A 14,796-nucleotide genomic window follows, 5' to 3' on the forward strand; every position below is an offset into this window, starting at 1 on the left:
ACTGCCCTAGTAATTTTCTTTTTCTTTAAGTCTGAAAAACATTTTAGAAAGAGATTAAGGGAAAAAAAAGTCATTTAAGGAGGGATTTCTTCACATCTTCAAACCAAGGCAGTAGCTTCTGAAAGGGAGACAACTGTAAGTTTCTTACAGTTATATTCGAGTCTGGAAGCAGCTTTCTGCTTTATTGTTCTGTAGCTGAAGGAAGGAACTTGAAAATCATTAGGACTAGCTATACACAACTGCATAGTATGGGAACATGAGTCAGGAGGTTTATTCTCAATTTAATTTATATTTTAACCCAGATTCAGCCTGGCCAATACAACTCTTAATGTGAAAATCGTTCTCCATGAAGTCAGTTTACATGTATCATGTAATTTCAGACTTGAAAATTTCCCATAATCCACAAAATTCGTAACTGGAAAAATTTAAAATTGTTTGACTTTGCAAGATGGTGACCACAGAGTGTAGCCCTTTAAGAAGGTGACTTGCAGGTGTTGTGTGTTTGGTTTATGGTATAATACTGGTGGATCGGATAGCTGGAAGAATCCAGAAACACCTAAGTATCTATTAAGCTGTTCTTTTTTGTTTTATTTTGATTTTACTTTTAGTTTGTTTGTTATTTTGTTTGGTTTTTTTTTTTCTGAGCAGTTTTTAATAACTTGTGCTTGACAGGGAAAAGTAATTTAAAGATTCTTAGAAATTGCACTAGATAAATAAAAATTATGTGAGGAAATTGATGGTGAAAAGGTAGGATGTAGTAACAGTGCATGTCTGAAAATCCAGCCCATGACTGTGTTAAAAAAAAGTTGTTTTCACCAACTAAATCCTTAACAAATTAACAGAGATTACTGGTTTACATGTGAGCATCCGTGTGGATGTAGACTTAGATTAATGCTTGACGTTCAGTTTTGTTTTTCTTACTATCAGCTGGGTTATGGGGGGTTCAGTGGGAGTCTCCACTACCTACTTCTCATTCAGGGGAGACAGCAGCCGTGGTGGTTTAGGACGTTTTTAGTCTGAGAGTTTATACAAAACCTTTACAGCCTTTTTTTTTTTTTTTACTTTTTAGTTTTACTTTCTTCTTGAATATACGGTAAAACACGTTCGTCCTGTCTGTGGAACACAGACTGCAGGATGCTGTGCCTGGAGGGCCCGGGTCTCTGCACGGGTTACAGCCTTCTGTCCTGAGCCAGCACGGCCGCGTGCCAGCTATAGGAGTGAAGACAGTTGATATCTATATTGAACAGGGTTAGTCCAGCTCTGAACTCCTACAGATGACTCTTGCGGTGGTGATGCTGGCACCTGTCCAAACATCGCTCTGTGGACCCGTGGTATTTACACAAAGTTGGACGGGAAACATTGCATCAGCCTGGGCAAGCATGATGTGCTCATCTGAAGGCTGATACCACCACGACAAGTCCTTAGGACAATGAGAAAGGGTGGAAAGAGACACTGAAGATTGATTAAAACCTTGTGTTTCCTACATTCTTCCTTAAGCTTTATTAAATTTTGAATTATAAAGCCTCCATACACCTTTATTTCTCTTTAAAATTTAACATCAAATAAGCTACATACAAATAAATACCTCTCTAAAGTTATTTTAACCATTTTCTTCACTTACTTCCAAGGAAATAGGCATTTTTTTGTAAGACCCTGACAGAACTTTGAGGAATATACCTGTCCATTTCTATTTTGTACCAGGATTTGGTTTTTTGGGCTTCATTCCAGAGTGTCTTTTCAGAGATGCTAGTCCAAAATGCTTTTTCTCCTCTTCGTCCTAAAGATATGAACTTGAACGTTTTCAAGGTACAAAGTATAATGGCTTTCACACAAATGCTGTCATACAGATATGGAATATAAAAACCTTTTCATGACTCTTTTAAAATTAAAGGAATTAGAAAAATGATTGCTTTGATCGTTGCAAAACTCAAATACCAGTCCTAAAATTTTAATAGGTGAAACAGTTATCCAAGTCCATTCAGTCATGAGACTCTCCATTGTTCAATGTCACCATCAAGTCCCTTAGATGAGATCTCCTGTCCATAACACTTGTATTTACACTGGTGCTACAGCTTCTTCATGCTGCAGAGATAAAGATTTACCTGTAAAAGAGGAAGAATAGGTAGAAATGGATCAGTCAAAGCAGGAAAGAAATTTTGAAGAAATAAAGAAAGAGAAAAAGCAATCAGCAGGGTCTTACGCAAGTTTTTGTGAGTCAAGAAAATGCCTATGATTTATGAACTTATATTATTCCTTCCCCTTCCTGTAGATATTTCTTTCATTTTGTGTACATGCAAAATAGGTGCCGAGGTGTAAGTTGGGTTTTCTTCCTACTTGATCATTTGACAAGCCACCGTTGTAGCTAAAACAAAAATAAAGACGCTTTCTATGAGCAGCAGAAGCACTTGAAGATGCATACACTGAGAAAAGCTAAAATCTCTTCCCATGGAATGGTGACTAAAATTCAATGTGCAACATGGCTGATGTGTAAGATACGTTTAGCACACTTTATGATCTCAGGCAAGGAATGTTCCCACCAATCCACACAAACATATATCTGTAGTTTAAACTCCTCCCAGTGAAAGGGATCTCCCACGGTGTGTGTGATCCAGCTAACGTGATTTCTGAGATATTGCCAGTGAAAAGAGATCATAAATGGTCCCTCTGCCCCCCCAACATACACAGTTGTGAGCACCCAAATCAGCTTACATCAGGGCACTGGGGAAAACTGGAGGAGCTTTTCTTCAGAGAGTGAATAAATGGCTCACTGAAATACCACTGAGCTTCTCCAAGCTCCTAGCTGTGCATATTGCAGATTTAAAACCCTGTCTTGAGGAACAAATGAAACTAAGAGGCACATGGGCATCACAGAGCTCTATCACAAAGTCCAGTGATCTTAATTTCTTCCACAATTATGGCCCAAATAATGGATCTTCCTTACAGCTCATGTGTAGACCAGGGCCTAATTAATAATGAAAATTGTATATGACAACTAGCAAGGTCTCTGTTAACTCCTACAAGTTCCAGACACTGGAACTGCGTAACCCTGACTAATGCTGGGCAGTAACACTGCTGCAAGCTGATGAAAAGAAGGAGCCTATAACTGAGCCAGGCTTGACTTCCATACAGACAAAAAAGAAAATACATATACAAGCACACATATACACGGGTACGTATGTATACATGTATATATGCATATATACATATGTATATATATTTCAAAAGTCAGGAACTGGGGTCTTCAGAGATCTTAAAAACTCAGTAAATCCCATTGAGAAGGTCTTGTGACATCCTTGTGATATTCCAGCTAAATAAAGACAACACCTGCTTCCAGGGGAGGTAAATTTTTTGGCCATCTAAATCTCTGTGTATCCTGGGGATTTTTGTGTGTTCACACATGCACACACAAAGCACACATAAGTAAAACAGACACAGTTAAAGAAAAATCATCAAATAGATTAAGAGAAATTAAAAGAAAAAATTGATTTTTTTTCCCATTTATCCTCCTGTTAGCAGCCAAATTTCTGGTTCAGTGAGGCGATAAAGCCATTAAGGCACTTTAATATGACCTCCTGGAAATGGAGGCCAAAGAGCGTTTTTTTATAATTTGTGCATGATATATTTCAGAAAAAAAAAAAAAAAAGTAATAGATCAAATACAACCTTCTAGCAAAATCACTGCTTCTGAATATTCTGAGTGGCTTTGGAAAGATTACTTTATTTCTCTTTCTTCCTTGTATTTAATTTTTAGTGATCTGGGATAAAGCAGGTAAGTATAAACATTTCACATTCTGCAAAGACGCATCTCTTTTCAAGTCCATTATTATGCAGGAATTGCCAAGCAACACTGGAACTTTGAAATTTTACCCAAAGGGGGAGGCTAATATTAATAGCTAATTAACAGCTACTTACCTATGACACCTCACCTAGCATTATCAAAAGAAGGAAACAATGCTCAAGTAATTAAATATTTATTCTTTATAGGTATAACTAGAGCACAAAAATACATTTCTACTTCCCACAGCTTTTATCAAGCTGTCAAGTTCTCCATAGCTTGGTGTTAACTGAGTCATAAAGGGAAAAATATCTAAAGCAGGAGAAATGTGTGAACCCTTGCTTGAGGATGCACTTGGTCATCCAGTGAGAAACCAGAAAAATTCTTGACTATTCCAGATTTCTGCAGGCACAATTCAGCAGCAACCTTGGTATGTGCTTAACTTCCAAGCAGATGCTTGAATTCACTGCTAAGATGACATGAAATGATGTGTCTGTCCTCAGACACAGCTTCAGCTCTGACTTTTCTCTGCTGGACAAACTACTGATGAGGTTCAAAACAAAATACTTCTCCTCTTTGTCTATTCCAGCTTCCTTCCTTCTCCACATGTGTTTTTATCCTCTGCCTTGCAAAAATAACTGGACAACCAAGTCTGATCTGAAAGGTGTTTTGATGGCATATTTATAAACAGAGTGAATGGAGATACATTGCCTTATTTCCATTATAAGCTTTTTATTTAGATTCATACTGGGAGGGGGGGGTCACTTAAAAAAACCCCAACCAACCAACCAGCCACCCCACCTCATTTGGTTTTTGCTTGAAAATCCCATTGAAATGTACACTTTTATATGCAGAAATGTCATTTTAAGCCTATAAATATACAATCTCTGTATTAAACTCCAGTTTCATAGAGAAACAGGAAACTTATTTTGGCCAACTTTCATGTGGAGATATAAAACAATGTGCTAGATATAAAAATGTCCATCCAGTATTTTTGTCTTTGTGGGATTGTTTCCCATTGCATTTCCACATCTAGTCCCACGTCTTTTTAAAATTTAAAAGAACTGAAGTATTGATCAGTATTTCACACTCTAAGGACCCAGTAGTGAGAAAATAGGGGATCAAAGTGAATCTGTGCCGAGCTTTATCCCCTGCTTCCTTATTATCAAAGCATTTGCTCAACTGTAAGCATACAAATACCACCATTTATATGCAGCCAAGCACTTAAACTCATGTATAAATTTAATGATGTAATTGAGATCGCTGGGGATTAAGGTTAAGAAAGTGCTATGTATCAGTAATGTACTAGGTTATTTTACTACACTCAGGTTTAATTTCTTTGCCCCATCCAAAACCTCTATTCCATTGTAGTAATATTCTCAGTAGCTCCTTGACTACTAGCTCCTTGACCTAGAATACATATTTAGCTATTTTAACTCTTCTTCTCACTTTCAAATTCTTAATTTAATAAATAAACCAATACGGAATCTCAGGAAAAATTATTTTGAAAATACTGTAAAAGTTCTCAGGCTTTCTGTTTTTTTTTTACTTTTTAATTCAGAAATTGGCTGCTGTTCTTGCTGAAGAATTATATTATAAACTGAAATATTCTGCTAGCTCTTTTTCCATATATTATTAAAATGGGAAGAAAGCCAAACTCCTTTCTCTAGCCTTCTCCTCATGGCCACAGGTCAAAACATACAACCATTTCTGGAAGAAGCATACAACTCAGTCTTGTAATTTGGTCTTCTAGTTTCTCTTAGAGAGGAAACAATTCCTGGCATGTGAATAACAAGAAGAGTGCCCACAGCATGGGAGACCACTCAAGCATAGACACCGCCTGTAACTCAGGGGTGCCTGACCTCCACGCTGATCTTCAAACCAGTCATTTGCTGTGCATTCATTTGCTGGAAGCAAATAATTTTTTAAAAACTAACTAAATTTTGTAATCAAGAAATATATAATTCTAATTTTTAGAAACAGCAATGTAATTGCTTCTCTTGTATTGTAGGTACAATTTGAAGAGAAAAATTTCAATGTTGTACTTATACAGGAATGTATGGTACCCACACATTTGGCTTGTGAACGAAGGTGATTGATAGTCACAAGGAACTTTCTGATTGAAGCTTGGGGAGGTCGAGCAGTTCTTCATTACACTATGCTGGTGATATGAGTTCCCTTACTTCAATGGAGGACTGGCTGCAGTGAACATCTCCAAAATCCACACAAATGGTGTAGTCAATGGAATTGTTATCATTGTGGCCACTGGGACATTGTGAAAATGAATTCTATAATTTCCTTCTTTTAAGAAAGTATATTTATACTTCTTAAAATATTGAACTTGCTGTTTGAAATTTCATTGTGTCACCCCTAATTTATGAGTTATAAGGACCGGTGATTACTTGTTCCTTATTTAGTCATCTTATAGCCTCACTATTAACGACCCTGAAGAAACTGGTGATTTTTACCGTATTTAGTCTCTCCTCATATGAAATTAATCCCAGACTTAGTAATCCTTCTCAGGTTTCCATGTACTTTTCCACCCTACATCATTTCTTCTTTCAGATGAATTGATAAAACTGCATGAAGTATTCAAACGTAGGCACATCCCTGATGTATGGTGTGATCCAATGTTTTCCTCTTTCTCTATTAAATGTCTTCTCATTAATCTTAACATTAATCTGTTGGCTTTACTACATGAGCTGAGCACTGAACTACGTTTGGTTTTGGTTCTTGTTTTCATGTGCATTATTTTTCATTTATCAACACTACATTGTATCACGCTGCCATAAAGATATTTAGGGCATAGATGGACCCCTTCAAAAGGCAGATAATCCATCCTAAAGTGGGACTTTAATTCACACAAACTAAGTTGGCCAATATCATTCTGGGTTTTACCTCAGAGTCATAGAATATCTTGGGTTGGAAGGGACCTTCAAAGGCCTTCTAGTCCAACCCCCCTGCAGTGAGCAGGGACATCTTCAACCAGATCGGGGTGCTCAGAGCCCCGTCCAGCCTGACCTGGGATGTTTCCAGGGATGGGGCATCTACCACCTCTCTGGGCAACCTCTGCCAGGGTTTCACCACCCTTAAAAAATTTCTTCCTTACATGTAGTCTAAATCTACCTTCTTTTAGTTTAAAACTGTTACTCCTTGTCCTATCACAACAGGCCCTGCTAAAAGGTCTGTCCCCATTTTTCTTATAACTCCCCGTATAACCTTCACGGACTCTAACTTTCCTTTGCATTTTGCAGACACTGTCACTATTTTGACTGAACGACTGATAATGGATTCTTTCTATTACAGTCATCCTCTTTAGCCATGGAGCCTTAATCAGTGGAGACTCCACAAGACATGCTCGTAGATCTCATTGTCTACACGCTTTCTTCTAAACGTCTCTAAGTTTGAGATGCCTCTTATAGCAAAAATATAATGCAAACCATTGGCAACCATTCAGTTAATCCATCACAGTTTTAGAACAAAATGCTTCTGAAGTAATGCTATTATTTTATTTGTGGCCAAGTGCTTCTTTTCTTTTTTCATTCGCCACGCTGGGATATTTTTATTTGTCTGTTATTTCCTATTTTTTCTTTAAACTCAGTATCCATCTTTTGTCTCTGTAATTTCATTTGTAAAGATCCCAATTACTTTAGGTAGTTTATTGGTACCACAAGTAATGCCAGTCTATGTCAGACTACAGGGCATTATAGGGAAAGCTCTTCAAGGACTTCCCCACATGTTCTAATGTATTTTGGTCATGTGTACAGTCTGCGGAACCTTTTTATTACAACTAAACAGAGCAAAAACAGTGATTTCCTAAAAGGCCTCTGAGAGTACATTTCTTTATATAGATTGCGTAGGAGGGCAGTAGAACAAAATTTGGTACTTTGCTATTCTGAGGAATAATCAGCGTATCTGAGACAAGCACCCAAACATCTCTCAGAAACTCTGTAGAAGGGTTATACATGTCTCTCTTGGTATACCTCACTGTTTACCACAGTGTTTCAAATCCCTTATGACGTCATGAATGTTCTCTTAAGCTGCTAGTGTTTAATTATAAGAAAAATAAATACATGCTCATTGTTTTATTTTCATATATACCAAGACCTTTTCATAACAACAATACTGTCTCTGTAGCCGAGGCAGCTGTTGGGGCTAAAAGGGAATAAAAGGGGATTCTGCATTTCTTTGTGCACTGGTCTTTATACGGGTCTATAAAGTGTGGCACAACAGATGATTTCCAAGGTTCTGAGATGCCAACCTTATAGGCTTAATAAATTGAACTACCTTTACGCTGTTTCTGAGTTGTTGTATTTAAACAAATAATTTCATTCCACACCTGACACGTCTCTCATGTATTGAGGCTTAAATCTGTCTCAGATTTAATCTCTGTTTTTGACCAACCGAACATGTTTTGCTATCCTGGCTATAAAAAATGAGAAAATGAATGTAATGTTTTTCCTTCACAAAAAATCAACCCAAACCAAAAAAAAAAAAAAAAAGGAAGCACGAGGCAAAACTAATCATTGTCTACATCACCTATGATGCAGAAAATACCTGTGCATTAAAAGAGACAAGCCGTATTGAGGATTCCAAGGTTAAATGAGTTTATTGAGTTAGTGGTTACAATGGTATGTCAGATACCTGTAATCCAAACTACACCTACATATTTGCCTCTAAATTCTCACACTGTCAGTTTCCATGTCTCTAAACATTCCATCACCAGTTCTTCTATTACTAATATTATAATAATAATCATAATAATAATAATAATATAAAAGGCAATGTCAATCACCATATTGTGCTTCATACTCCACCATAAGAAATTCAATTGGCAAAAGTAAACCTCTGGTCATATTAATGGGATTAATTGAAATGTGAGCAATCATAACACTACTAGAATATAAAGAACAAAACATGGTTTAAAAGAAGCATTTTTAAGATGAATTAGTTTGTATCTGTTTTAAAAATTCACATACTATAATGAAGATGACTTAAAAGTTATATCATTTAATTATTGGGCCACACATTTAAGCATATTGGCTAGTACATTTTTGCACTGGAACAGAAGCAATACAAGCTTTATGGTCTACCATTACAATTCCATTTTTTTCACGTAATATACCTGCCAACCTAATGTTTCTTGCATGCATAAAAATTTCTGGGTTTAGACTTGAATTTATTATTTAACCCACACATACCCCTGCGATGTAAATTCTTTGGCCAATTTAATGCTATCGTTTAGTTTAAAAAGGAAGCTTGGAATAAGTCCGTTTAACATCAGAAGAGAATGCTCTAAATTTTGGCATTGCAGAAAGTTAGTTACTTCAATCGAGTCTCAGGTTGCATGCAAATCGACACTGCTTCCCCCCACCCCATGCCAGACGCATACAGGTCGGCAGGTACGCATACAAAAAAGAATATAAAACCCTCCTGGTAAAGCTTAGTGTTTCAGAATGAATCCATAGCTTTAAATTCACTTAAGGCCTGTACAGGGGAAATATGTTTCTTCTGGGACCCTCTTCTCACTCTTGTCTGATATTCTTCTGGTTTTTCTCTCTTTACTAGAGGTTTCTTCTCAGGGGCCTTCATCTTCCAAGATACAACTGGTGAGTTCACCGCAGCAGTACCATAGACCTTCTGATATTTAGTAGAAGCCACATATGATGCTTTCACTGTAAGGACCACCGCATTCATCAGATTTTTAGCTGCCTGGATGAGAGAAGTGGCACTGTCCAGCTACAAATAGAAAAGAAAATGAAATACAGCGAGGTTACTCCACAACTGGATGAGTGGACTATTTCCTGACTGAAGTCTGGATAGTCTCAGGTCTCATTAAAGATGAAATGAATCCTCTCCCTCAGGATTAACCAAGTAGCTTGTAGTAACAAGCACCAGCAACAACATGCACTGAACTGTAGAAGCAAGACTGTGGTACCTCACACTAAATTTTTTAATAATTCAAAGGAAAACTTGTGTTGGCTGGTTTTGGTTTTGGTTTCTGGGTTTTGTTTTGGGGTTTTTTTTTTTGTTTAATTCTTTCCCTACTGGTGAAGAAGTTGCTTCTTTTTTTCACAGAAAAACCCTTGACCTCTCACTTAAACCTTTAAAAATTTACTTTTACATGTCAGAAACCGCAAAACAGGTCAACAGGGATTTTCCCCAAGTGTTCAGGTTTGGTTTAATCGTTCCTGTTAAGCCCAGGATAACACCTCCGATGTCTACAGGAACAGTGTGAGGCCAGTGCTGAGCTTGTTAGAGAATCCCATCTGAAAAGATGAAAGGAGATTTTGAAACCCCTAAAGAAATAAGAAGATGTGACAGTTAACTGCAGGTTTTTGTAGCTGCTGTAATATTTGAGCTACTTATGTTCACAAGGAATCTTACTTTACGATTAGCAGACTATTTGTACATATAACCTTGCATTTCTCCCATGCACGAGCCTGCCTGAGGTTCCTGGGTCCTCTGGATGTAGGAGGCCTGAAGAACTTGTTGAACTTCAAACCGTTGGGACGCCCAGTCAGCCAGCTTCTACCATACACTGCAACCAAGTACGTACCACTGGTCAAACTTTTCAAAAGGGTTTAAGCAGATAATGAGACTTCCAAAACAATGTCTCAATGTTCCAAAACATGAATTAGGCACTTGCCAAATGGAACTGGACATCCTCAAATTAGTAGGTGCTAAAAATATGCTCTTAAGTAATGTAGCAACCCAGGTTACTATCTAAGATGTTCAATTATCCCTTTCCCGAAATATTGAAGAAGTGGGATATACTCTTTGTGATGAAGCCTTTCAGTTCTACCACGGAAGCTGCCTCAAATTTTTATGTCCCAGTTTGTAGGAACGATTTTGGATAGAATATTATTTTAAATCTTTAATTCCACCCCACGTGCTCAGTAAGTTCTTAGCTACTTTTAATTAGCATAAAAGGCCTCTCTCCTCCAAACCTTCCCTGCTCCTTATTTTGGGAGCATTTGGTCCCTTAACATGAATTCTAAGCAAGGTAACCAGGATAAATACTCATAAGGCAACAACAAAAACTGTAAAAAAACCCTTCACCTCAAGTATTTTGAATCATTAACAGAAGGAGAGTTCGGGAGAAACGTCTTTCTGAAGTGTCAGTAACTGCTGTGAACTGTGAAGAATAGACATCACAGAAAGCCTGTGCCTGGAACCACAGACTTAGACTTACCTATTGCTTTTGATTTCCTCAGCTGTGGCCTTACACTCACTGTGATTCATTAAATACATAAAGAGCAACATACAGTGAGGTGAAAAACAAAAAAGCATTTTAATGATTTTCACAGACTTGGTATCATTCCCTGAAATGCAGTTAATTGCCTGCCCACAGAAAATACTTTTCCTCAAGACTAACTTGTATTTTCTATTAGTAAAAGAAACTAAGTTAGAAGATGGAAAATTACGTTATATGGCAGAAACATGACTATTCAATAGGCAGTAATGAATATAATTCAGTATAGTGTTATTCTATAACCACACGGCTGCATGATTTATAAGGCAATCTGTATGTTTGTTGGCAAATAACAGATCATGCTCTATTAAATTAGGATGTTCTAATTTACTGCAGAGATCTACAATCAAGCATTTTTCATTGTTAAATGATTCTTTTTGAAACACCAGTGGATTAATATTTAATACAAAGTGATATCGTCAAGTAGTGTTTACTTCATAATCAGTGTGGATAAACTACACTGGATCAAGCCTATATTGCACATTCCTGAATGAATTCTATTTATTAAAGGTTTCTAATAGCTTCACATTTTCCAGCTTTTCTTTTTGAAGAGTTCTGGTAGCTATTTTACATGCGACATATATTAAGGAACAGAATGATTAAAGGAAGCATTTTGAAATGAGGAGGCATCTCAACTAGACGCTTAAAACCATACGAAGGATGCATTCTACATCTTTAAAAACATTGGCACGTTTATGGAGTATATCGATAAGGGTGTGCAGAAAAGCATGTACTCCTGCACGATCGGATGCAGATTGTTGCAATGGTGTCTTTTAGAAAGCCACGTTACATATTTTGATGTCATTTTAATCACCTCTAGTTTCTATCTGCTGTTTTAGTAGATAAGAGCTCCCTATTTTCACCATTAGGAATCACATTTTAATATGCAGATACTTGCCCTTAATATCCATTCATATTGTAAAATGCTTTCAAGTCTTGGAATCAGAAGAGAGACATAAAAACCCCATTATGGTGTTAGGCTATGAGTGTTCTCCAAATCCTGCTGGTAGCCATTCCATGTACCCAATTTGCCTACCTAAGCACATCCAGTGATTTTCTCATTTCCTCCAGTTCCTGGCTTGTATTATGGCTCAGTAAAGAAAAATTAAACTGAATTAACATCATTTCAATTAACATTTAGATCTTACTACACCACTGTCTTACTTCAGTTTTAAGCTGCGCTTTGTAATCAACAGAGCTACAGTGGCGTAAAGCTGGAGCGAGGCAGCAGTGAATCAAGCCCTTAGCGTGTTAGTTCCTTACAAAATCTGGGCACAGAACCATATGCACTTTTCCAAACAGATCATGACAATGAGAAAAAAATGAGAAGGAAAACTAACAATTCAAATAAAAATACCACTAAGAAATTATTGTGCAGTACAGAAAGCAAACTTCACTCCCCAGCAATGGTTAGGTAATTATGAATATAACGACAGCTTTTCATGCTAACAGCTAACACAGCCTTTGACTTGCTACACGAAGTAATAGCGTCCTGCTACTTAGATCTCCTTACAAATACATTTGCCTCCATTTAGGGAAAACAGCCCTCTTCAACTTAAGAGATAAATTTGGGTTATTGGCCCATAAAACTTTAAGAACAGAGGATGTTGGGGAAAAATTCAAAATTCATAAAGAACCTTAGAATCACTGCACTGGAGCTGGTCACTTATCTAGGTTAAAACTGCCATCTACCCAGGGAAGGCATAAATCATTCAGAAAAAAATAAAAAAAGATTTTGCTACAAGCTAACTTTGCAATTAGTGAATGCAAGGGTAGAACACTGGAGCAGTAGAGCCTATTATCTGAAAAGAAGATAATTTCAGGGTTTTTTTTTCCAAAAAAAATCCATAAGGCTTGGAGGAGTTTTTGATCTGCTTATAAGCTATGCTGCATTTTTTCTGCACTCTCTGCAGAATTTTCCAGAATCTTCTGACAATGAAGATTTCTTGCTTCTTTTACATATACACATAACCTAAGTAAAATAACCAGCAATTACAATACCAAAATAGCTGAAGAAGTGGAAGAGAATAAATCTGGAAATTTTTTTCCTCAACAGTAAAGCAAATGAAATGTTCTCCTTGCATTGTCACACCACTGTAATGGGGAAGAATTATACCACAGTTTTTAGAAAAGAGAAAATTTAATTTCCTGAGATTTCTTCATATTTATAATCAGAAATATACTACAAAAAGTAAAGGAAACAGAGAAAAAAAAAAAATCTGTATTTCCAGTGAGCAAGGATATAGTGTAGATAGTTTTAAAAGAGATGGTTGTTGAAGAATGTTCTGCATCATTATTGCTGATTTTAATATACCTTGAAAAGTAGGGGAAGACATCACAACAATTGTAGATAGTTCCTCGTTTGGAAATATTTGAGCAGAGCAAATAGAATGACCTGTGAAATTATAGGCCAGTTCAGCTGACAGCACTCCCAAATGAAATAATGCAATGTCTATGATAGACTCCATAAATAAAAGGAAGGAAGAACTACAGTTAATAGTAACCAAATGGTTTTGTGGGTAAAAATATTTTCAAAGTAACCTACATCATATTTTGATGTGATTTAACTCTGGATTGCTTAAAATAATGCTGTTGATATAATTGGACATTTGAAAGGTGTTTTGCTTGGTCCTACATGACAGTTTGGTTAAAAACTCAATTGATACAGAATTAACAAGGCACATATAGAATGTGCCAAATTCTCTAATAGCTAAGTTTCCAAAAGTATGTATGCACAAAGAAATCATTGCTAAACAGTGACTTTTGCAGTGAGCTCTTAAAGAAATCATTTGTCAGCTTTACAATATTAATATTTCTGTTAAAAACTTGGAAAAACGTCACTTTGATGAAATTTACAGATAACATAAGAATTGGGAAAATGCTAAGTCATAAAGAGGGCAAGCGATTGATATCTAATAAGCTGGTAGAGTCAGAAATGTAGATTTCAGTTTGGCCAGTTTTATAGCAGATGACATCTACTTATAACAAAAGGAACGGGATCCTGTGCAGGATCCTAGGCAATCAGTCACTCCTTGGGTACCCAAAAAGGAGGACACTGATGAAATAGGTTAAATTAAAATATTCAGCTTAGGGTATATCCACAGTTATGGCATACGGTGTCCTCTTCTTAACGGAGGAACAATACTGAGGAACTGGAAAGAATTTAAAAGACCTCAAGAACAAAAAACTTCTTTTATGGGAAAGATTTAGTCAGCTCTGTGTTTGCCATACATAAAGTGAATGACTAAAAAATGAGTTGATTGAAGTCAGCAAGTACATAGTAACAGAAAGCTCATAATAATTCAGGTTCAAGAGATTAGACAAAGATATAAGAGAACCTAATGGCTGAGAGGTGAAGCAGGTCATTTTAGTTATTAATAGTTGAAAATTTTTAGCAGTGGTATTAATTAATCACAAGAAATCATGAAAGATAGTGACTCTATTTCTAGAAATTGTGAAATCAATATTGGATGTTTTTGCTTAATATGTACACTCTAGTTTAAGCATAATTATTGGACATTAATTCAGGAAGCCTATGCGTCAGGCAGGAAGACAACTCAGGTGATAACAATGGCCCATATTGACCTTGCAATGTATGACTGCAAAAAATTTGTATTTGTATTTGACTGCAAAAAATTTGTATAGTTATTGATAAGTAGAGTTTAGTCTGGTTTACTTTGTTCAGATTAGGTGAGGCAATTGTCATTTATTTAACGTGTTGAAATAGAACATGTAACCTTTTGAATACTCTTGGCTAAGACTTGATT

At 36.5% G+C, this 14,796-nt stretch overlaps 1 protein-coding gene across 3 annotated transcripts in view; it reads right to left on the minus strand.

Annotated features, from left to right (window-relative positions):
• Nucleotides 1-9,225: 9,225 nt before the first annotated feature.
• Nucleotides 9,226-14,796, minus strand: part of CTNNA2 (catenin alpha 2) — a gene marked incomplete at both ends in the record, with an annotated part of 469,340 nt that continues 463,769 nt past the window's right edge. For all 3 annotated transcript variants that reach the window (XM_081998803.1, XM_081998802.1, XM_081998801.1), the window contains one exon: nt 9,226-9,513. In XM_081998803.1, coding sequence (XP_081854929.1) covers nt 9,226-9,513 — 288 coding nt within the window. The remainder of the gene's footprint in view (nt 9,514-14,796) is intronic.

This window comes from Phaethon aethereus (assembly GCF_964289735.1).
Source record: "Phaethon aethereus genome assembly, chromosome: 4".
Classification (NCBI taxonomy): Eukaryota; Metazoa; Chordata; class Aves; order Phaethontiformes; family Phaethontidae; genus Phaethon; species Phaethon aethereus.